The sequence below is a fragment of the Corvus cornix genome, chromosome 6, assembly GCF_000738735.6.
Source record: "Corvus cornix cornix isolate S_Up_H32 chromosome 6, ASM73873v5, whole genome shotgun sequence".
NCBI classification, from domain to species: Eukaryota; Metazoa; Chordata; class Aves; order Passeriformes; family Corvidae; genus Corvus; species Corvus cornix.
In genome coordinates this window covers 2,117,324-2,140,661 of record NC_046336.1, presented here as the reverse complement: position 1 = coordinate 2,140,661, position 23,338 = coordinate 2,117,324, and the positions used below count along the sequence as shown (strand labels likewise).

The following is a 23,338-nucleotide window of genomic DNA, read 5'->3' as shown; positions in this document are numbered from 1 at the left end:
TTCCTGTGTCGTGTGTTCATTTGAATGAAGCATTCTAAAAGAGTTGAAATCCATTATCTAGATGAGTAATTTTTCAGTGCTTATCAGCAGCTTTTTGGGAGAAAAACTCTGATTGATGTCGGGACTGAACATTGTGCATATAAAGGGTGTAGACACTCATGGAAGTAGTTGGAATCCAGGTCTTCCCAAACTGTAAGGATACAAAATAAATATAGTAAAATTAATTAAATATAGTAACATAATCCTGTGGTAAACTGATGTCATACCAAGATAAAAACAGGAGCTAAACTTCCAGCTGTGTCACCAATCATGAATTGAAAGTTCCCTGTAATTAACAGCAATTTCTTAATTCATTTTGACAATTCAGTTTTGCTGTGGACATCTTGCTAAAATCAACCAAGAAGGCCCCACTGTTGTAACAAGGGGCGGGGGCGGTTTGTGTAAACCAGGAGTAACTGCTCTGAGGTTACATCCTCATGTTGAATCAAATAGGATTTAATGAAGCCATTTTTCTGTTTGACCCCTTCTCTGTTTGCCCTGGCCCATCCCACACCTCCCGTTTGGGAGATGCCTCTTCAGGGTAGGTAATTTTAGGTTTTTTTTTTTTCCCACAGTTGTTGAACTTTCAGCCAGCATGTCCTCCCTGGGCACTGCTCTGACGTTGGCAGGGTGACAGGAAATGGCCTCAAATTGTGCCAGGGGAGGTTTGGAGATGAATATTTCTTCATGGAGAGGGTTTTAAAGCATTGGAAAAATGCCTGGGGCAGTGGTGGAGTCCCCATCCTTGGAAGCGTTCAAAAAATGTGTGGATGTGGCACTTGAGGACATGGGCTAGTGACAAACTGGTTGATGGCTGGATTTGATGATCTTTTCCAAATGTAGCAACTCTCTGATTCTAATTTGCCATTGCATGTAAAAGCTGTTAATTTTTTAAATTACTCCAGAGGAGTTGATCAAGTATTTTGTGTGACTGGGTCATGTACTTCTAGCAGGGATCAAGAGGCAGAGATTGTGAGACCACCAGAAATTGTGTGTGAGGACAGGCAGGTGCCTTGGTGCATCTCAGAAAATAGAAGAATCTCAAGTATTAATCAGTTATTAATTAATTGTTGGTTAATCTAAATAACTGTTGATAATTGTGATTGTTGATCACACAGCAAACATGGATATTCCTGTACTCTACTGGTGATAAAGTTGTTTTTTTCCTACTTCTAAATGTTACAAAGGAACACCATGAAGACCTTGTGGTTCTGTTTTTAGAAACTCATCTTTTAGAAACAACCACACTTTGGTTGTAAACTGTCCATGAGATAGATTTATTTTAATGGCATATTTACACAGCATGAACTAAGGCAGATCACAGGGGTGTTTGCTCTGTACAGGGCACATACGTCAAGTCTCAGCTCTGTTTTGCCTAATGCAGAAGTTGTTGAATTGAGAATTTTTCAAGCCACTGAACTTCCCAGGGAGTGTTCTTCATCTGAGGAATTAAAGGATTAGGATGTAATTTAGATCTTTTTGTGAGAGCTTCCTTCTAATGACTTTTATCCATTTTCTGTGCTGCTTTGCACAGAGGAGGGGAATTACTCCGTTATTAATCGAGTTGACACCTTGCCAAGGAAGTTCTTTGCACAATGAATCATTTTCTCCTTTCACCTGTTCCCATTGCATGAGAAACTGCTCCAGTGTTCTCGTGAACATTTCCTGAACTCCAACTATCCATAAACATGGAACAAAAGATCCAAGCTGGGGTAGCCAGTTGGGTGGACAAAAAGAAAGGAAAACTCTCCCAGGTGGGAAGAGCTTGAGAAGGAATTATTGAGCAGGGTATTTTCTCGTTGAGATTTTTATAGAAACTTTGTCCTTCCAAAATCTGAAGGGAGCCTATGGAAAAGATGGAGTGAGGCTGTTGGAAGAGATGGAGTGAGAGCATGGAGTGCCAGAGGGCAGGGCTGGATGGGAGATTGGGCAGGAATTGTTCCCTGGCAGGGTGGGCAGGCCCTGGCACAGGGTGCCCAGAGCAGCTGGGGCTGCCCCTGGATCCCTGGCAGTGCCCAAGGCCAGGCTGGACATTGGGGCTGGGAGCAGCCTGGGACAGTGGGAGGTGTCCCTGCCATGGCAGGGGTGGCACTGGATGGGCTTTAAATTCCCTTCCAAGCCAAACCATTCCATGATTTTATGATCATGTGGTAGCCTGTGGATTGAGCAGAAGCTGTTCCCAAGGAAGCAGCCCGTGGAATAGCTCTGTTCCCTTGTTTGTAAGTATGGAAATAATGTACTCTAGAATTTGTTAATTTGCTGAATCCAGGGGAATCTCACCCCAGTCCTCATAAAATGTACAAATTCCTAACTCAGCTGTGCAAAAGGACTGGCTGGGAGATGCAAAATCCCTCTTATGGTCACCCTTGGGATCAAAAGTGATCTGCTGCAGTTGATGGCAAAATCTTCTGGATTAAGAACTTTGTTCCCAGATCAGGTACCGGGTGGGATTCTTGGGGACCAGGAATTGGGTTCCACAATCCTTGGGGGTGATCTTGAAATCTTGGAATTGGCCTAGAACACACTGCAAAGTTTTGATTTGCATTTTAAACCAGACATGTTTCACTGGGACATTGTGCCTTTTGCTTCCCAGTTATCTTCCCTGGCTTTGAAGGACTACAGCCTATTGGAAAGCTGCTGTTCCAGATGAATTTGGATTATTTGAAATACAGATTTGACTTTAAAATACTGGTGTGTCCATCATACTCAGATGTTTTTCCCTTCGTAGTTTATGTGCTTTCACCATTTCAGGTAAATTTATTATTTCAAAGTGTTTGTTAACTGTGGATTGATATAATTTAGAAACATATCCCATTTGTTCCTAAATTTATGCAGATTCCTCCCATGTAAAATCCTGTGTCAACATTAGGTTCTGTGCATGAATACAAGCATTCCAAACATCCTGGGTGCAATAATGTGTTAGTGTAATAAACTATGATTTTAAGAGAGAAATTTGGTGCAAAACATTACATTTTCAGGGTTTGTCACACAGCAACTTCTCATCTCCAGACTTTGCTTCACACAGTGTGAATAGCCTGAATATTTATTTACTTTATACCTTGTAGAAGCCCTAATTTAGGGAAAGCTTTAACTAGAATTTGTGCTTTTTAGACTTTAAAGTGAAAACCACTGATAGTACAAATCTGTGAGAAATGAGCTTCATTCAGTGCTTCCAAACCACCTGTTCAGACACTTGAATAAATAACCCTGTATGAGGATCTTCATGTGACAAATTAAAATGCTGATTTTTTAAACTCTCTAACAAGGAGATTCAAGCACTGACGTGATTTTTCTGCTCATTTTTAACAGTTGACAATTTTACTTCATGGTGTATTCAGGTGTATTTATCTAAATTAAATATTCCCAAATTAACCTACCAGCAAGTTCAAACCTTGAAGAAAATGTCCTATTTTTTTTTCCCTCCTGTAAAACCACTTTGGCAAATATTTGTACAGATGCTGTTTCAGAGAGCACTGCTGCTCTTGGAGACAGATTGAAAACCTTCGCTCCTAATTTGTGTTTCCCTCGAAGTATTGCTGTGTTTGCAGGAACACATCACAAAGGCTGTGACACCAGAGTAAATCAGGCCAGAATATACAATTATTGACACAGTGCAGATGTAGTTATTTATTTGTGCTGTTTGATCACGTGGGCTGGCAGAGACTGCAATAAATTCCATTTCAAAGAGTTTTTCTGCTATAAATTGTTTGTTTCAGATACGTCATTCAGGTATAACTGCACTTGTAAAGAGTCCTTGGAAGGCTCTGACTTGATTACCTGTTTATTAGCAATGATATCCAATTAGATACCCAGTGATACCCAAACAGAATCCTGACTTTGGTATGATTTACATCTAAATTAAAGATTGTCCAGTAGCATACGGCTATTCTAAAATAACAATAATAATAATAATAATAATAATCTGACCTAAATTAAACTCCCCCCCCAAGCTTATGAAATAGACTTCAAAGTCATTTGATTGAAAGGAACAGAAATAACATTTTAAAAGCTGCTTACATCTAACTGTATCACATCTAAGCACCCTGAAGTCATCACACCACACAGGATAGTCTTTGAGGCAAGCCAGATAATAAAATAGTAGTAAAATCAAAAGTTCTGTTTTGTGAAAGATCTGAATAGTAGAATTTTATCCCCCGAAGCACAAAAGGTTGGATGACCTTGTCCTGTATCCCTTTCCCTTGCACAAGCAGCAAATTTGGAATGAAGGTCCCATTTCATATCTCAGTAATGCATTGTTTTGTTTTGTTTCGTTTTTTAAAGTTTTTTTTCTTCTATCTTCAAACACAGAGCAACACAATGTTCATGTTGATTCTTGATGTTCAGCCTCAGAGATCCTCAAATTCAAGTCTCAGTAATGAATTCCTGTTTGGGAGCAGAGATGGGGATCAGTTTTATAGTTAAATGAAGGTAACTAATTTGCTAATTAAAATGGACTTAAAATACTAATTTAACTTTTACTGCTGCTCACCCCCTCTCATCCTTGCTCCCTTTATTTTTCCCCTCTCTTTAAACCCCTTATTTTCGTGGTTAATAGTATTTTTGTGGCTAGTAGTATTTTAATCTGATTAAACACAGATGCTTAAATTTATAACACTTCACTTTATAAGTGAAGCTGAATTGATATAAACTGATTCTGGGCGCTTTTTGCTGATCTGCAGAGGTGCAAATTTGGGAGCAGCTGAGCCCTGCAAATCCCCTTCCCTCACAGAGGGGCCGAATAAGCCCAGGCAGGTTCAGGTTTGGGAACAGGTTCAGGTTTAGGTTCAAGTACAGATCCAGGTACAGGTTTAGGTTTAGGTTCAGGTACAGATCCAGTTTCAGGTTGAGATATAGGCACAGGTTTGGGTATAGGTTCAGATACAGATATAGATAAAGGTTCAGGCACAGGTATGGGCACAGGTACAGGTAGAGATTCAGGTACAGGCACAGGTACAGATACAGGCACAGGAATGGGTAAAGGTTGAGGTACAAGTTCAGGTTCAGGTACAGATTCAGGTATGAGCTCAGGTACAGATTCAGGCACAGGTACAGGACAGCTTTATGCACAGGTACAGATATAGGTCCAGGTTCATGTGCAGGTATGGACAGAGGTACAGCTACAAGCACGGGCTCATATACTGGTTCAGGTTCGGGCACAAGTACAGGTTTAGGCTGGGGCACAGGTACAGATCCATGTTCAGGCACAGCTTCGGTCACGAATCCGTGTCCCGGCCCGCCCCTGCCATGAGGGCCCGGGAGGCTCCGCGGTGGCTCCGCCCCGTCCCGGGCGGCGCCTGAGGCGCGAGCGGCTCCGGGGGGCGGCGCCTCCGTTTGAACTCAAACCGCCCTCGCCGCTTCTCATTGGCTCCGCTGCGCGTCGCGCGCCGCCCCCTCCGCCAATCAAAAGCCGCCGCGCTCCTTTTCGAATGTTCAACGGTCAACGAAGCAACCTAGGTGCGTTCGTTTCTCCTTCCGCCGATCCGGCACGGGGTAAAGCTAAAAGAGTCCCACTGTCCGGTGCCGCTTGTCGCGGCCAGAAGGGCTCGGTGCTGTCCCTCAGCCACGGCTGCTGCCGGCAGGCGCGGGCGGCGGCTGCCGCTCCTGTCCGTCTGTCTGCGCGGCTCCCGGGGGGTTCCGTTTCGGTGCCTGGCGGAGGAATACAGCCGTCTGGGGAGGGGAATGGGGCGTTCAGTGCGAGGTCTCGGGGGCCGGCGCGCGCGCGCGGGAAGGGCTCAGTCGGCGTCGCGCCGTGCCGGGAGCGCGGGGGGGGGCGCGTCGGACGCCGCCGCACGGGGCCCCTCAGGGCTCTGACAGATCCAGGTACGGGTGGGCGAGCGGGTGAGGGGAGCAGGGCCGGGGGATGCGGCTTTGGGGTGAGGGGGGCCGCGGGGAGGAGTTGGGCCGCCTGACATCTTCCCCTCGGTGGCCACCTACCCCCCCATGATGGCTCTTGCCCCTGCCGTGGTGGCTGTTGCCCCGCTCTCACCCGGTGTTTACCTGTGCCGTGACCGCCCGGAGCCCTGGCTTATAAACTTCGGCATCTGCAGCTCATGTGCCTTTTTTGGCTTGTAGGAGTTGGTGGCTGCCTGGACGGGGAACTCTCGGTACGGGACACCGAGTATTTATTTGCGTTCCCTAAAAGCCGAAGGGACTGCCGGGTTCGCCCCAAAGTTGTGTCCTGTTGTCAACAAGTGTTTATCGCATGAAACCGACCCAAACATTCCATAAGGGTCTCTCTTAACTGCTTTTAATTCCGTTGTTTTTACCTTGCTGCTTTCAAATATAGAGTGTTTATAAAGATGCTTCCTTAAGGCTCGCTTGTGGCAATCGCATTTATACATTAAGTAATGCGTTACATGGAAATATATAAAAGGTGCATCGGTTGTGCTGTGGCTTTGGGGTTCTTATGCCAGTCCAGTGCTGTTTCTCCTTGTGCCGCGATCTGTGCACGCAGAGATCTGCACTTGCTTCCCTCTCAGCTCTGTCGCAGCCCATCGCGACAGAGATCAGCAATTTCCCGATTTCCAGCCTCTTCCCAGCTGTTCCTGCCAGTGCTCCTGGGAGCTGATGACACTATTCCTGCTTTTCCTGGAGCACACAACTGCAGTCATTTGGTCTCTGTTTTAAATCTAAATCTGAAAATTTCCGTCTAGGTAAGAGGTTGAAAGATTCGGATTTAGCTGAGGAGGAGTGAGTTTTTAAATTGCTTACGGGACAAAATATGATCTGTGTTGCTCCTGAACCTTTCCAAGGTTCTGATGGGTAGCAAAAATCTCCTGAATACCTGTGAGTATTCTAACAATTTATATAAACATATTCCCAGTTTTCTACACAGGGAAACAAACACATGTAAACAGCACCGAGATTCTTCTGCTGCTCATTGGGAAATATCTCATCTCTGGAACAAAAGTAAAACATAAAAACTTACATTGATTTACTCTTGTAAGCATGTAAACCAAATTAGAATGAGTAATCTGCATGTTTTTTATAGGTAAGGTTCTTTATATTTGAAGATGCCACGCTATGGGGAAATCGTTGTCATTAAAAGGAATGGGACTGATGGAATTGTTTTTCCACTCACCTCAACTTCTTGTTTATTTGGAAGGTGAGAATTTGCTTGCATACTTTGAAATAATGAGTGTTTTCCTGCAGATCAGGTCTTTTAATGCTTATTTACAAAAATAAATGTTAATGGAGGAATGGTGTGAAGAGGGAGGGAAGGTGAGACTGGATTAAGGTTGATGTTACAGTAGAAAGCTGAACTTTATTTTATTACTTGTCCTTTCCTTGCCAGAACTACTTCTGTTTATTGATTGACTTTTAAATTTCTGGCCACAGGAAATGTGGGGAAGGGAATAAAAGTGATAAATGATAAGACCAACAGCAAATCAAAAGCATTAGAGATTTTCTTCAAATTTGAGAAATTATGCTGCTGTACCGTTATTAACTAAAATGTTGGGAAATTCCCTAATTCTACAGCAGATTTCCCTGTGTTTTGTGTGAAACTGAACTTGTGTTTTCCCCCAGGAAAACAGAATGTGACATCCGCATGCGGCTGCCGTGGGTGTCCAATGAGCACTGCAAAATTGAGATAAATGAGAACAAGGAGGTGAGATGCTCATGTTTTACTGAAATATGCATTGCCTTGGTGCATCTCAGCAGTCACTGAACTCTTTGTTTGATTTTTAGGCAGTCCTGACTAATTTAAGCACAGTAAACCCCACGCAGCTGAATGGGGCTTGCTTTGAGCAGCCTGTTCTCCTGAAGCACGGAGATGTGTTAACCATTATTGATCGTTCTTTCAGGTGGGTGCCAGGACCACACTTTAATTATTTGATTCTAGAGTGTAAATTAATGAAGTTTAGTTCATAAAGTCTTACAGGCCTTCATGAGAAGGCAGGATTGCTTAAAGATATCTTTTTATCACTTATATTACATTACGGTAAATAAAGATAGAACTGTCTAGAGAGATAATTCTGATTTTGTTTCAAGAGTTGTCAGTTTTAGGGTGAAATTGAAAGTGGTTTTAAGTTGCTAAAGCCTTTCAAATTGAGATGTGTGCATTGTTGGGAAGGGACAACTATTCCTAGGTCATTCCTCTTAATAACAGGAATTTAAGTCATCAACTATTTGACAAAAAATAGTATTTTAAAATATTTCTTTCAGGTTTGAATATCCTCTGCAATCAACTCTGAAAAAGAGGCGTTCCAGGTCTCCAAAAGATGAAACTCTGCAGGTAAATTGGTGGCTGTGGGCATTTTCTTTACCAGTACATTGGTAGTAGTGATATGGCTTTTTATTTCCTTGTTCTGTTTTCTTCTTAGGGGTAGTTTTTCAGCCCTGAAGTGCCTTTCTGTCTAAAATACAAATAAACTCCTTCAGATAAATACTCTTCAAAATTTAGTAATTTTTAGTCTAAATTTTAGTCAAAAATTTGTCTGGTTTTGGTAAAAGACAATTAATAATTCATGATGTTACTAATACAGATAGAGCTATAAATCTTCCACTGGGTCTGGTAAGAAGGGGAGATTCGAGTGTTTTTATTCTGATTTTACAGCTGCTTTGACAGCTCAGAATTTAAATGATAAAACAAGATCAACCTCTCCTCTTTAGAGTCTCAAATGTATTACTCAATGTTAACTATTGCAAAGTTCAAGGATTTAATTTGAATACTTTAATGCCTGTTTAGGGACAATGCATGGTCTCTCATAAGTAGTTTTTTTAATGTAGAATTGAAAGCTAAACTGTAAAATCTTTGTTGCTCTGCTGTAATGTTGTACAAATTTACAGGTTCTTCATGTTCAGCAGGTGGCAGGAGTGGAATTATTACACAAACAAACTTCAGGAGCTAAAAGTCTTGACGCTTCAGGTTGGTTCCTCTTCTCTGGGGACTTTGTTTGCTTTTGTCCCCTTAACTGCGTTTTTGCTTAGCTTAAGAATTCAAACAAGGTTAAAGGAGGGAAAAAAAGGCATTTTAAGACTTTTCAATCTGAGAACACCTTGCTATGTCAGCAATTACTGCATCACGCTTAGATCTCATCATGACAGATGTGAATTCACCTCTGTCATTAAAATTTAACTCGAACTTCTCTGCTCACCTACAGCTACACCTTTTTTGAGCAAATACTGCATTCTCTCATGCATTCTTCCCTAATAAAAAATTGAAACAAGTGTAATTTTGGAAGTACCTGGTAGATACTGAAATAATTGTTTACAGGAGCTGTTTCCTGTAGAACCAGAAAAATCCAGAGCTGCTAATTCTGGATGATTATAACTCATAGACTGGTTAAATGCCAGGGCTTCACCTTCTTATCCTTCTTATCTTAAATAATCCTCAGTTTCAGAGAAGGTTCTTTATTATCATTTCTGACAGATTTTTGTTCCAATGCAAAAAGCCCAGGCTGCTTCCAAGTGTTCCATTTCAGTAGATCCTGGTTGACCATCTTGGGAGGGAAAAGAAGGAATTTTTAATCTGTATTTATGGAACTTATATGTGTAGTTCTACCATTTTGAAGTAACTCTGCGTCTGTATTTTTGTTTTGTTTTGCTTACTGTGTAGATAATGCTGAGTGTGAAGAGAAAAATGCCAATGAAAATAAACGAACTCCAGAGGAAAATCTTCCTGAAGCTTTCCCTGTCAAACTCCGAACACCCAAATCTTCACGGAGACTACATCATGTTCTTAAAAAGCAAAATGAAGTGTCCCCCTTTAGTAAACTCTATGAAAACCTGAAGAATGAGCTGAAAGTGGAAAAACCTCTGCACAGGGGAAGTGCCTCTCAACAAGCTGCAAAAGGAGACCCTGGGAGTGTTCTGCCAGAACCAAATGCTCCCATTTCATCCCTGAGTCATCTTTCTGATCTGGGCGGCCTGACTAAAGGAAAGGAAACAGGCAGAAGGGAAGATATTGAAGAATGTACAATTGTAAGAAGAGAAGAAGGAAACAGCTCAGGATTTAAGCAGCTGTCAGCTGTAGGAAGAACTCCCAGAAAGAGTTTTACCAGGAGTCCTCGAACTCCCATTTCAAAGGTGGTGCCAGGAGATACCAGTCAGAGTCCTTTGCAGGATCCTAAGGAATTAGGGACACCAGGCAGATGCAAACATTCTGCTGTTACACCCAAACCCAGCAAGGAGAACCACAGGAATTCCCTGGTTTCACTGCAGCAGTGCTCCATAGAAAGGTTGGATTGTCCAGCTAAAGGGACAATATGCAGCCCCACACCGCCCACCCCCAGCGCTGCTGAAGGAGGTAAATGTGTGCTGTCCACACCAACGCCCAGGAGGAAGAGTCCTCGGTCTCTGTTTGTGTCACCTCCCAAAGAAGCCAGTGGAATGAATCCTGGAAATTCAGAGACTCCAAGAACCCCACGGCGTGGGTCCTTGAAATTGAAGTCTCTTCCAGAAATCCCAGCTGGAGCTCCAGGGGAAGATTCAGTGTGCAGAACTGGTAGCACACAACTGCCTTTGCCAGAAGACAAATGCTTAAAGCAAAGACGAAACAGCAAACAACAAACACCAGGAAAACCTGTCCAAGAAGTGCTGAAAGAAATCTGGGATCAGGCAAACCTGGATAACTCTGCCTCTCTCTCTAATTCCAAGAGTCCCAGAAAAAACAGCAGGCAAAGTAAAAATTTCTTGGACAAAAGTGTCCATTCAGAGGCACCAGCTTCAGAAGGGATAATGGCATCTCCTGCTGCTCAGACACCTGGCTCTGGAAGGAAAAGGGGGAGGCCAAGGACCTCTGGAGTGCTGACTGAAACAGCACTGGAGACAAACGCTGGTCAGGAACATCATGATTCAAGCAGAAAAGCCAGTGGAACTCCAGCAGAGCTGGGCATGGAGGGGTATCACCAAAACCAGGATTTGGAAGATGCCAGTGCTGCAACACCTCGGAGACCATCAGCCAAGAGAAGGTCTGGAAGTGCTGCTGAGCTCAAAGTCACTGAGCCTGGCTCAGAAACTAAAACTCCTGGCCTCTTGAATGGAGAAGATTCAGGTAAATACATTGGATCCCCTGCCTTGTTTTTGATATTAGAGAAATGCTGTAACACTTTCCTAAAAATTCTTCCACTGGGATAAAATGCAGAACCAGTTGCTGACACTAATTGTAAAATATTTATCATGGAGTTACATTTGACCATAACAATACACAATATGTATAAAATGTCCTGGATTGAATCTGTTTCTCTTTAAGGTAAGTTTCTTTGGGTTTGTTTCTAACTTTGAAATGCAGAAGGAAGGCTTAAAATGCTGCCTTGGTTTCTTAGATAATGTAAAAATATTTTTAATTGTTCTTTTCAGGCAAGACAAAAAGAATCCCTCAGAAGAGGAGGAGTGGTGAGATGCTCCCTCAAACTTCGGGAAAAAGAAAAAGAGTGTCTTTTGGTGGTCATCTGAGTCCAGAACTCTTTGATAAAAGTTTGCCTCCCAACTCTCCCTTGAAAAGAGGAGCTCTCCCTGCCAGGCAGAGTTTACCCTACGGAAACTCTCCTCGGGCTGTGCTCAAAAAGGCTCAGGGGTTGAAGCACTTGGTAGATCAGGTAAATGTTACGAGCAATCAAGTTGCTGAGTCCATTACTGTGATCAGAATTTATAAATTCTATTATATGTATTTATTCTATTATTTATTAATTCAAAATGAGTAGTAAATCTTGTGTGATGCATGCTGGTGTCACTCATGAGTGATTTGGGATGCTCAAAGAATCAACAGCAAAGGCATCAGCAAAAACAGGTTTATTTTAAGGTGAAAGTGCCACGAAATTCATTGGTGAGATCACTCTGCTACTTAATGGATGGGTAAAACACACAAGGAAAAAACAGACTAAAAATTAAAAATCAATCAATCTGAATCTAAATTTGACATAAAATGATTTAATTGGTGGCTGGGGATGGATGAATGGTAAGGATGGGAAAGTGTGAGGATCAAAAGGAAGGTAAACCCTCCTGCCAAACTTAGCCCCAAACTTGATCAACAGTTTAGGAATCATTTCCTGTATCATTCCTGAAAAGAGTAAAATAATCCCGGTCTCAGGCAGGGTTCCCCTGGACAGATCACTTCATTAGAAAGAAGGAAATATCCTCCATTCACTAATGTCTATTTTTTTTTTACCAGGAAGAAAAAAGGTCACCCAAAAATTCCCCAGCCCAGCAGTCTCCAGGTGCCTCATTCCCTCCATCAGGGAAGGCAACACCCAAAGTTCCTTCAGGCTCTCCAGCCCCTTTCAGGAAAGGGCGTTTCTCCATCTCCCAGCCCCCCACACCATTCCCAATTGCAGAGGAGAAGGATGCTGGTGCTGAAGATGTGGATCCAAAGGAGAGAAGTGGTGTCCAAGGGAAAACACCGAAATCTTGTCCTGCTGCCCAGGATGCCAAAGCCTTTGCGACAGTGACACCCACCAGGTCAACCAGAAGTGCCCAGCTGGGTTTGAAGGGCACTCCCATGAAGAGCAGAGGTGGAGCTGTGGCTGTTATCACTGCGAAGAGGAGAAGTGGTGCCTCCAGTGCCAATTTATTAGGTTGGTTTCAACAGATAATTTTTAATATTCACTTTCACGCTTTAAAATACAGGAACCAAACTGGAGAAGGCCTTTTTGTTATGCACCAAATAATTGGTGAATCTTCTGAAGTCTGCTGGGCTTCTTGGAAGTGCAAGGTGTTGCATTTTCTCATTCATAAAGCAGATTTATTAAAGCATCTATAAACTCATTTAAACACAAATCTTAAAGTTCAGACATTGAAAAAAGGTAAAATTAGCATTCTCTTTGCAAGTTTAGAGTCATGATCTTTAAAATCTGTCAAGTTCAAGTAGTCTTAAACCAAGCCATGTTTATCACATCCATTTTGTTTTCCAAAATGTAACATTTTATAGCAAGGCGGCTTCACTTCGTGCCTTATTTTTATACAAGGCTCACAACCTTTGTCTGGGAACTGGACTGAGTTTAACAACTCACAGTGGTACATAATGGATAGAAATAAAAAATAAGATCATAACTGGGTGTTACTTTCAAATCTTCAGAATTCTCGGTGTTGAGCACTGATTTGAAATAGTTTTGACAGCATTGGAAACTGTAATAGGGGAGCTCTGGTTCTTTGAGTTTTGAATTTTGAATAAACTTTTAGGTAGGGTGTATTTGTCACCTGTTTTCATCAGTGAAATCAGTTTGACAAAGTCAAATTTACCATTCACCCAGGAATTTTTATTGCTTTTTATTATTCTGTTCATTTTAATGGCAGCAGAGCTGTTGACAAATATTGATGGCACTCCATTTCTCACCACCTCTTTGTAATGTGCTTTTTAATATCACTGCATCAGTTCCTTCAGTAACATGAAAAGAACATCACAGCTCTTAAAATTTCAGATCCAAAATAAAACTCTGTTTCCAGTGCTTTTTCAGATAATTTCCTGGACGCTTGGCATTTTTCTCTGCATCTTGCACATCCTGGCAATGTCAGCTTTTCAAAGTTCTTTTTATTTACAGACTGACATAGCAATTCTGACAAGAGAGTAATAACATCCTTTTCTTTAGGAACAGCATTCCCCTTTTTATCTCTACTTTAAAAAATCATTTCTTTTATATAATCCTTGTGTTTTGATAAATTTTTTTCTGAAGTAAACAAGGCAGGTGTCCTACAACTTCCAGCTTCATTTATTCCACAGCTGTAATTCCCTGCTCCCACTGCTGTGTACAGAATGATGCTGTGATGAAGGTAACCTTGTTTCAGGAATTTTGGGAGTGTGCCACAAGGAGAAGGTGATACAAGAAAAATTACGGGAAGTCTGTGTAGATCTAAATGCAGGATAAATAAATAGTTTTCCTGACTGAAATTCCTCAGGAAGTGGTGAAAGAAACTTCACTTGGAAACAATTTCTCTTAAGTTAAATCTCACCAGAGGAAAGCTCATCTGTAATAAACAAGGCTGAAAGGCTCATGGCGAGTTTCTGTTGGGAAAAATGAGTTCCTTACAAAAGAGGAAGGAAGGAACTGGGTCAGAGTTCAGTTGTAGGATCTGAGCTGTGTTTGACCCTGTGTGAAGCTCATTGTTTTGGTGTGGAAAGCCACACTGGGTACTTGAACTCTTCTTAAATTTAAGGTGAAACTGGGTTTTCGAATTGAAAATATTTCAGAGAACACTTTAGGTGTTGTCAGATAATAACAAACACTTTCCTCTGGCAGACTGCAGAAAATGTATGGGAACCATAAAGAAATAAAATTGCCAACTTCCATTTACACAGCTGAGAGTTGAAGTGGTTTTTTCTCATTTGCTTCTAGTTGCAAAATCTTGGGCCGAAGTGGTAAAATTGGGAGTTGCAAGACCACAGTCAAAGATTGCTAAAAAAAGTGTCCGTAAAGGAAGACCCCTGAAGAGGATAAACCACCCACCAAAGGTATCCTTTTTTGTCTTTCTTTGTTTTATTTTCTTGCATGACCACCAAACAGCTTGGGTGGATTTTGATAGAGAAGCTGGAAGCTCCTGTTGTGGTATAAAATGGGGGTTGATGTCTCTCACAGCATGTGGGAAATGGAGATTTGTACAAAAGGAATCATGAAATTTTTAAGGTTGGAAAAGACCTCCAATATCATGGAGTCCAACCTCTGATCATAGAAATCAGGCAGGACCTGCCTTTCCTTTCCTAATCTCAGGCTGGCTGGGCCTTCCAACCCTTCTTAGCACTGGACATCCTCCAGTCATCTGGAACCTCCCAGTGAACCAGGACTAGTGATAAATGGTGGAAGGAGCTTGGCCACCTCTTCCAGCAAGAAGAATCTTGGTTTAATAACTCTTTATTTTCTTTTTCCTTTACCTCTGCAGACTCCAGAGAAGAAAATAAAAGATCACTTCAGCACGGGTCATGCAGAGTCACCTGCTACTATAGTTGTAGGTAGAGCTTATTCCACCACAATCAGATCTGCTGGACACATCCCTAAAGTGGTAAAAAATCCCATGCTGAAGCTCAACATGGATATGGATGAAAGCTTCACAGGTGAGATTTTAAAGTCTGCTCACTCTGCCAGCTGTGCAGTTCTTTTGTCAAAACATGTGCTCATTTCTCCAAATACAATTTCTAGGAATGCCTGAAATGTTTCAAACTCCGAAAAATCAGGATGGAAGAACATTATCTTTGGCTGCTGCTCAGAATGCTGAGTTCACACCACTGTGTGCTGCAGGGGACATTTCTGACTTGCACACTCCTGAGGAATCTGGTAGGTTTAAAAAAAGGAATGTTTAGGTATATTTTGGGTTAGCAGCAATCTCAGCCTAGGCAGACTTAACTGAGGTGAAGCAGCCAGTAACCCATGAAAGGAACCATTGAAATTTATGAGGTATTAGAAGAAAATGTTGTAGTTCCAGTTAACTTCTGAGTAGGATAATTTATCATTCATTTTATTTGGTGTGAAACTTCAAACTGTTGAAGTGTTGTTTCAGACATGGCAGCAAACCCATGCACGTGTTTGGATTTTGGTTTCTAGAAGATTGTATTTGAGTAGATTTTTGATTCTACAGGATTTTCTGCTTAATTTATTTTCCAAATGACATAAATTTACTGCTTATTTCAGGAGAGATGATGGTGTCACCATTAAATAATTCAGATGCTTCAGAACAGAAGCAAGAGAGTTTAGGCATATTCCACTTTCTGAGAGAGGAGTCATCTCCATCCATGTTTGATGAAATAGCCACAAAAACTCCTGAAAAAAGAAAAGCTATGCATGAAGATGATGTGGATAGTTTGGCAGTAATTCCAGAAAAACCACCATCTCTGGTGAAATCAGGAAGTAAAAGGAGGACTCCAAAGCAGGAGTTGGAGCCAGTTGAGGTCATGTCAGGCAAAAGGAAGATTTTAAGGACCCCCGTGCAAAGGTCAGAACCGGGAGAGGTTTTGTCAGGTATCAAGAGGCTCATGAAGACCCCAAAGCAGAAGACGAAGCCTGTAGAGGCTTTGTCAGGTATCAAGAGGCTCATGAAGACCCCAAAGCAGAAGACAAAGCCTGTAGAGGCTTTGTCAGGTATCAAGAGGCTCATGAAGACCCCAAAGCAGAAGACAAAGCCTGTAGAGGCTTTGTCAGGCATCAGACAGCTCTTGAAGACCCCAGATCAGAAATTGGAGCCTGTAGAGGCTTTGTCAGGCATCAGACAGCTCTTGAAGACCCCAGATCAGAAATTGGAGCCTGTAGAGGCTTTGTCAGGCATCAAACAGCTCTTGAAGACCCCAGATCAGAAATTGGAGCCTGTAGAGGCTTTGTCAGGCATCAGGCATCTCATGAGGACCCCACAGCAAGAGTTGGAACCAGCCTCAGATGAAATTGCCTTGCAGAGGTTGCTGGAGACTCCAGCAGAGAGCAGGGAAGCCATAAAAGGTGTGCCAGGTGTGACTTCAACCAAGAGGGCCCGAAAGCTGAAATCCCAGCCCGTGGAGGACATGGTTGGGATCAGCCGCATTTTCCAGACGCCAAAGGAGAAAACTGAGCCCATAGAAAACATGTTTGGAATTAGCAGATTAATGAAGTCTCCTAAAGAGAAATATCAACCAGTTGAGGATTTTGTGGGGCTGCAAAGGCTCATGGCAGAACCCAGGCAGAAATCTGCTGATTCTGAAGTGGACTATGCTGGAGTGACAGAAATGTTTGGTACCCCAGAGGAAATGAAGGTAAAACATTTTAACTTTTGGAAGGGATGTTTTTAGACTTTGAAACCTGTGCTTGAAATGAATTCAGACTTCCTAGTATGACATCTTGTATCTTGCAACATTTTCTAGGACAGGTGCATTTGTGTGCGTTAAAATGTATCTATTTGAAGGGATCTGTCACGAATGAGTGTTTTAAGATTGTTTAAAGAATCACCAGCCTAGTGGCATTAAAAACAGACTTACTATAAAAGTGGCATTCCCGGCATCTCATTCACCATTCCACTGTGATCATTACAGGTAGGAAAAGTCAGGCTCTCCGTCCAGTGGGTCAGGTTTGGTGATGTCTGTGCCCAGCCTGGTTCATTCTGGTGCTGGTTTTTATTGTGAGAAGAATCTTGATCTTCAGTGGAGATGTGCTGCCATCACTCCCAGTATCATTTATCACTGAAAAAGTGGTTTTGATTTTCATATTCCATGGGTAAAATGCTGAGTATCACTGGGCTTAGTGCTTAGAACTACAATAAAACACTACAGAACACTCAATTTCTCTTCAATACCTTAAATTCCCTTTGAGCAGTTGTTTAGATGCTTCTCCACAGTGTTTGTTCTCTTTCACTCTAGATGGCAAGAGTTAAGTTTGCTATGTTTGTGTGCTTCTGTCAGATAAATGGATATAGTTATAAGACTAATTGATTTCATATGTAATGAAAAGGATTTGACAAGAATTTTTATAAATACTGGTGTACATTCATCTGGTGTTGGTTGGCTCCAATACGTTCATCCATTTATTAGTTGTTGTTTATTCCCTTAGGTCAGACCAGTAAATGCTATGGATTCTCAGGAAGAAATTACACTTCCCGGTTCTAATTCCGGTCATAAACATGGTAAGTACAAATACTTTGCTTAGAGGAATAATGAATATACGAAGTCATGAATGCTACCATGAAGTTCAAATCCAGTTTAAAGCTCTGTCAGTGAGCCCAGCTACTTCCTGAGCTAAGATCCCTTTTTCCTTTCCCCCTGTCCTCCCAAATAAATTAAACAACTTCAGAAGCCTGGCCTTTAATCTAGGAATTGGTTAAGTATTTCTTCCTTTCTAAATTAGGGTGTTTTTTGGCTTGTTTGAGCAAGATGCCTCTCTCAGGAAAATGGAAACTCACAAATACTTTGATCAGGCACAGTAATTTCTAATTTTTGTTTGTGCTCTTCACCCTGTTCTAGAAAAGAAAGGAAAAGTTTCCCAAGGTGAAGGTTTTCAACAGAAGGACTCAACTGGTGAAGAGCAGCCTGCCCAGAGACCAAGAAGGGGCAGACCAAGGAAGGCTCTGCCTCCTGCTACAGAAAAGCTGTGTGAAAATGGTGTGAATTTAAAGGAATTATGGAGTCCTGATACCCAGGAGGAGATGAGAGTGATCACACCTGAAAATAAGGGAAGAGGAAGGAAGACAAAACATTGCATACAAGAAGTTGTTCCAAAGCACCCTGATTGGGAAGGGCTTGACATTGTTGCATCTGTAGAACCACCTGGAGCTGCTCAGAGACCGGGTAGAGGTAAAAGGAAAGAGGTGAAGGAGTCAAAACATCTGAACAGAAATCTTGAGTCTTGTGTTGAAGATTCTTCAGTGCTACAAAAAGCAGCTGCAGATACCAAACAGGATCTGCAGGACTGTGGCATCTGTGATGTGTCAGAAACTGAAGGTGATCCAGGCACAAAGACAGACCCTGGAAACATTCAGAATGAAATTTGTCAGCTGCAAACAGGTTCCAATGAACCTGATAGCAAAGCTAATGACAGTGGGATAGAGGACAGTGAAGAAGTGCTCCTGTCACCGAGGAGGAAGCGCAGAGGAGCGGAGAACACAGAACCAGTGATTCCACCCAAAAGAGGGAGGCAACCACCTAAAAAAGGGAGGCAACCAAGGAATGACCAAGGGAAAGCAGCTTCTCCAGCAGAACTTCATGGAGCAACCAGAAAGCTTCGTAAAGACCCATCCCCAAAAGTTACACAAAGACAGGAACAGACTTGTGACAAAGCTCCTGAGGCTGTCACAGCACAAAAATCTGAAAATGGCACTAAACTTGAACTAAAGGCAACAGAGAGAAGAGTTAAATCTTTTAGAAGTACTAGAAACAGAAAGCACTCAGCTGAAATGAAAGCAGATGCTCGTGGGGTCGCACTTGAAAATACACCTCAGAAAACTGAGGAAACATCAGCTGAAACTGATGCTGAAACACAATCCCACGTGAAAAATGAGATGAAAGGCTCTCAGGGATGTGAAACAGAAAATGCTCAGGAAAATACAACAGAGGCAGCTCGAAGATTAAAGGCAGAGTCACCTTCTGCAGAGACAAACAAAATGCCAGTCAGTGCTCAGAACTTGGAAACAAACAGGGCTAGAAACAGAAGAGGCAAAAAAGACTCTTTGGAGCAAAAAGCTGATGAACTTACTGAAAATGTGAACAGCCTAAAACCAATTCCTCCCAAATTTAACTCAGAAGCAGAAGTGGATGAATCTTCTCTCCAGAATTCCTTGGGCTCTGTTTGTATCAATGCAGGCCAAGCCAGGAAGGACCAGCCCAGCCCAGGTGCCACAGCAGTCCCTGCTGCAGGCAGTGCCAGTCCTGCTCAAAGGAGGACGAGAAATGAACGGGGAATAATTAAAGCAAAGCAAACTGAAATCGTGCAGGAGAATCCAGCACAAAGAAATGCAGTGATGTGTCGAAGAGGAAGAGGTAAAAAAGTTAATTTTCAGCTTGAAGAAAGCAGTTCCAAAGTGGTTGAAGGAAAAAGTTTACCTGAGGAAGATGAAGGGATGACTGACAAAGGTAATCAACATGAGAATTCTGAAAATCCTCCTTCACAGGTAAGGAGGGGCAGGAGAAAGCAACTTGATTCCATGCCACAGATAGCTAGTCCTGCCTTTGTGGAAAAACAAACATTAAGTGCAGACCATAGCAAAGATGAGGCTGTACAAGAGCAGGAATCGGCTTTGGAAGCTGCTCCCTCTTCAACAGAAGACAATCCACCGCGACGGGGGAGGAGACGCGAGGTGGCTGCAGCGTCACAGACCAGATCTCCTTCTGTCAGAACGAGGCATGGGGTGCTGCAAGGGGATGGTAAAAAGATGGCAGAGAGAGAAGATGAAAATCCAGCTCTGGGGAATAAAACTGTGCAGGCAAAAGTGAATACATCAGCAAGGGACAGGAGGAAAAAGATGGATCCAGCAGCAGAAGCAAAAAGTTCAGCTCCTCTCCAGAGAAAATGTGGCTTGTTGGAGACTAAAGATGAGGGTACTCATGAAGAACAAAGTGTGCCTTTGGAAGCAGTGTCCTGTGCAAAGGAGAAGCCACCAGGAAGGGGCAGAAGGAAAGAAACTGCTCTGGCATCACGCACAGCCAATTCCATCTCTCTTCGAGGGAAACGTGGTTTGCCGGCAGGTGATGAAGAAGCTCCCAAAGAAGAGCAAAATGTTCCCTTAGAAACTTGTGATCCACCTGGAAAAGAAAATCAACTGAGAAGAGGCAGAAGGAAAGAAATTGCCCCCTCTGTTCAGGGAAAACAGGGCCTGTCAAAACAAAGTGGTAGGAAAAATAACAGTAGGGAAGCAAAACGGAGTTTGGACAATTCTCTTTCCCAAGAAAACAGGGATCTTTCAGAAGGGGGCTCAAGGCAAGCAACCACTTCACTGGCTCTTAGCCCCACCTCATGTCAAGGTTTGCCAGAAGATGGTAAGGATGGAATTCCTGAAGAACAAAGTAAACTTGTGGAAGTAGCTCCACCTGCAAAAGAAAATCCATCCAGAGTGGGCAGGAAGAAAACAACTTCTTCCACTTGTGAAGAAACAACTTCCACTTCTCTCAGGGGAAAACCCAACCTGCCCAGAGGCAGAGGTCAGAAGAGGATTCTTAAAGAAAGTGAAGATGCATCTCCACAGAATAATCCATGCCAGGGAAGAACAAGGCAACTGAGGAATAATAGGAGGAAGGTGGAATTCACCTTAGAGGCAGCTACTTCTACTTCTCTCTGTAAAAGCAGTGACTTGCCAGAAAATGGAAGCACTCTGGAAACTCAGGATTTGAGTGGGACATCCACTGGCTCTGAAGAGAATCAGTCTGAAAAAGGCCAGGAGGGTGAGCCTGCTCCACAGGCAGCCCCCCCTTCTCGCAGAAGGAAATGCCAGCTGCCAGCAGAGGATGTGGCACCCAAGAGATTAAAATCAGGTGAGGCAAGGATTGGCTTTCTCTTTTCTAAGGGTGGCTGAGTTATGTGTAGGTACAAGAGTGATGTGTGCAGAACTCGGGGGGCTGCTGATGGAGAGCACAGAATGATGGGATCTTTTAGGTTGGAAAAGATCCAAGATCCCAGCTCCATTCCCATCTCTGGACACGCTCCAGCCCCTCCATGTCCTTCCTGAAGTGAGGGACCCAAACTGGACACTGCACTGGAGGTGCCTCCCCAGTGCCCAGGATGGGGGACGATCACTGCCCTGGTCCTGCTGGCCACCTGAAATATTCCCTGGAATTTTCAGCTTGACTTAAAAACTCCCAATTAGAAAATATTATCAAATGAATGCCTTGAAGTAGAAATGACAGCAACTCTTTAGGGCTACACAGTGAGGAATTTCCTGCCCTAAAACTTCCTCTGTTTTCATTTTTGCAGAACTTTGGTGTTGGTTCTGTTTTAGGTTTACATATCAGTGGAAGGAATTTTAGCTCAAATGGCCGCTAATTGGTTTTGGTGCTCTCATTAATGTTAACCTACTTTCAGAAATAGCTGTAAATCCTCAGGGATCCAACTTAAAGGATATTGGATGTGCAGAAGTGTGGGGTTGGTATCTGGTTTGTTGAATTCAGAGACGTAATCTTTGGAATGTTGTCATTGGGGACATTTCCTGTCAAAACAATGTAGGTGAAGATGGAATTTTGTGGGAAATGTTTGATTGATAATACAAATTGACATTTTTCCATGTGCAAATAGGGAGTGATGAAAATGGATCCCTACAAAAAGGAAGAAGAAACAAAACTAAAGAACTTGGAGAAGAGGATGCAAGGGCAGCTCAGAGCACTGGAGGGATGGACAGGAAGACAAGGTCCAGCAGAAGAACACAGAAATAGGAGTCCCAGAACCAGTTTTTAAATCAATTCAGTAATTCCAGTTACAGGGGGTTTTTTAATGTGAATTGATTTGCACTCAGATTTTAAGCTCAGATTTTTGATAATTCTATGGTTGCTTTACAAAGTATATTTCTTAATGTGTTTACAGATAGAAGGTAGATATTTTTTTAGTAGCTTTGCCAATGTGTGGTGGTTCCTAAACCATGGGGTGCTTGTGCAAAGCTGCAAACAGGAAATACATTTTGTTATGCCAGTATTTCTCTCCCTTTTCCTGTTGATCAATTCAGCAATCAGGAAGCCATATTACTGCCAGCTGAAGCTATTTTCTACTGAAATTTTCCTCTGCTTAAGTTTTATCTTTCATTGGAGTTCTGTAAATATTCTTTTTAAAAAATTGCAGTTGTATTAGCAGAACTATGATGCTGAATTTTTGATAAGTTTTTTTTTTAAAAAAAATCAAAGCTTGTATTGAAAAATGCGATTTCTAAGTCATTAAACTTGTAAACAATTGGGGACTGGTGTGGGTTTTTGGTTTTAAGAATGTAATTAATGCTGTCTTACGAGTTCATTTCTAAGGTTCATCCTCTCTGGTTGATGTGGTTTGGAGATACAATTTTTAGGACCTTTTACAGGTAATTTGTCCTCAAGGCTGGGGGCTTCTTAGATGCAGAAACAGAAAATTCAGCCTGGGCATCAAACGTCTGCACAGCTCTTAGGCCTGACTTAAAATCCTCCGTGTTTATGTGGTGTGTGAGGAGTTAGGAATGGTTCTGCAGCAGAGGAGTTGGAATTGCAACTGTTAAGCTCGGAAAAGACCCTAAAGATCAACTCCAGCCATCCCCAAGTGCCACATCCACATGGATTTTAAATCCCTCCAGGGATGGGGACTCCAACACCGCCCTGGGCAGCTGTGCCAGGGCTGGACAAACCTTTCCATGAAGGAATTTTCCCAATATCCACCCTGGCCCTGCTCTGGCAAAGTTTGAGGCCGTTCCCTCTCCTCCTGTCCCTGTTCCCTGCGAGCAGAGCCCGACCCCCCGGCTGCCCCCTCCTGTCAGGGACTTGTGCAGAGCCACAAGGTCCCCCCTGAGCCTCCTTTGCTCCAGCCTGAGCCCCTTTCCAGCTCCCTCAGCCGCTCCTGGGGCTCCAGCCCCTTCCCAGCTCCGTTCCCTGCCCTGGACACGCTCCAGCCCCTCAGTGTCCTTGTAAGGGACCCCAGCTGGAAGCTATGTTTGGATGTTCTCAATTTCTCGTTTTGGGAATGAGATCGAGTGACCCTTTCTTTAGTTGAGTTCACATTCGTGAAGTCTTCCCTTCAAAATCCAAAACAGATGAAGGAATGCACTGGGTAATGGTCAGACATCAAACCTTAGATGTGATATAATAAGATTTTTTTTATAATTTACTTCGGATTTTTTGCTTGTTTGTTTTTATTATGTGGGATGTGCTGTGCCCATATCCACAGGGAGTTTTTATCAGATTAGAATGCACTTTTTTTTTAATCTACTTAATTCTAGTGTGAAAATTCCAGTCTGTCCATACATCCAGGGTTGCTCCATC

The 23,338-nt window shown here is 42.6% G+C and overlaps 1 protein-coding gene across 4 annotated transcripts; it reads left to right on the top strand.

The window, feature by feature from the left end:
• The first annotated feature begins 5,774 nt into the window (after positions 1-5,774).
• Positions 5,775-22,291, top strand: MKI67 (marker of proliferation Ki-67). 4 transcript variants are annotated; one of them, XM_039554176.1, is made up of 17 exons: positions 5,775-5,859; positions 7,031-7,144; positions 7,567-7,648; positions 7,729-7,844; positions 8,206-8,275; positions 8,830-8,908; positions 9,599-11,035; positions 11,341-11,579; positions 12,152-12,554; positions 14,310-14,425; positions 14,851-15,022; positions 15,108-15,242; positions 15,597-16,085; positions 16,146-16,684; positions 17,475-17,547; positions 17,885-20,884; positions 21,642-22,291. In XM_039554176.1, the coding sequence occupies exons 2-17, from the start codon at positions 7,053-7,055 to the stop codon at positions 21,776-21,778; spliced, it is 7,179 nt and encodes a 2,392-aa protein (XP_039410110.1). In that variant the 5' UTR covers positions 5,775-5,859; positions 7,031-7,052; the 3' UTR covers positions 21,779-22,291. The 4 variants fall into 4 exon arrangements, with proteins under 4 accessions (XP_039410110.1, XP_039410109.1, XP_039410108.1 ...); XM_039554175.1 differs by having other exon boundaries at positions 8,848-8,908; positions 15,597-16,684; XM_039554174.1 differs by having other exon boundaries at positions 8,845-8,908; positions 15,597-16,684.
• The last annotated feature ends 1,047 nt before the right edge of the window (positions 22,292-23,338 follow it).

Coding starts and splice junctions, on each gene's coding strand:
- MKI67 (XM_039554173.1), top strand. CDS start 7,053: ATGCCACGCTATGGGGAAATCGTTGTCATTAAAAGGAATGGGACTGAT. Junction 14,426..14,850: donor GGATAAACCACCCACCAAAG/GTATCCTTTTTT, acceptor TTACCTCTGCAG/ACTCCAGAGAAGAAAATAAA. Junction 15,023..15,107: donor TATGGATGAAAGCTTCACAG/GTGAGATTTTAA, acceptor TACAATTTCTAG/GAATGCCTGAAATGTTTCAA.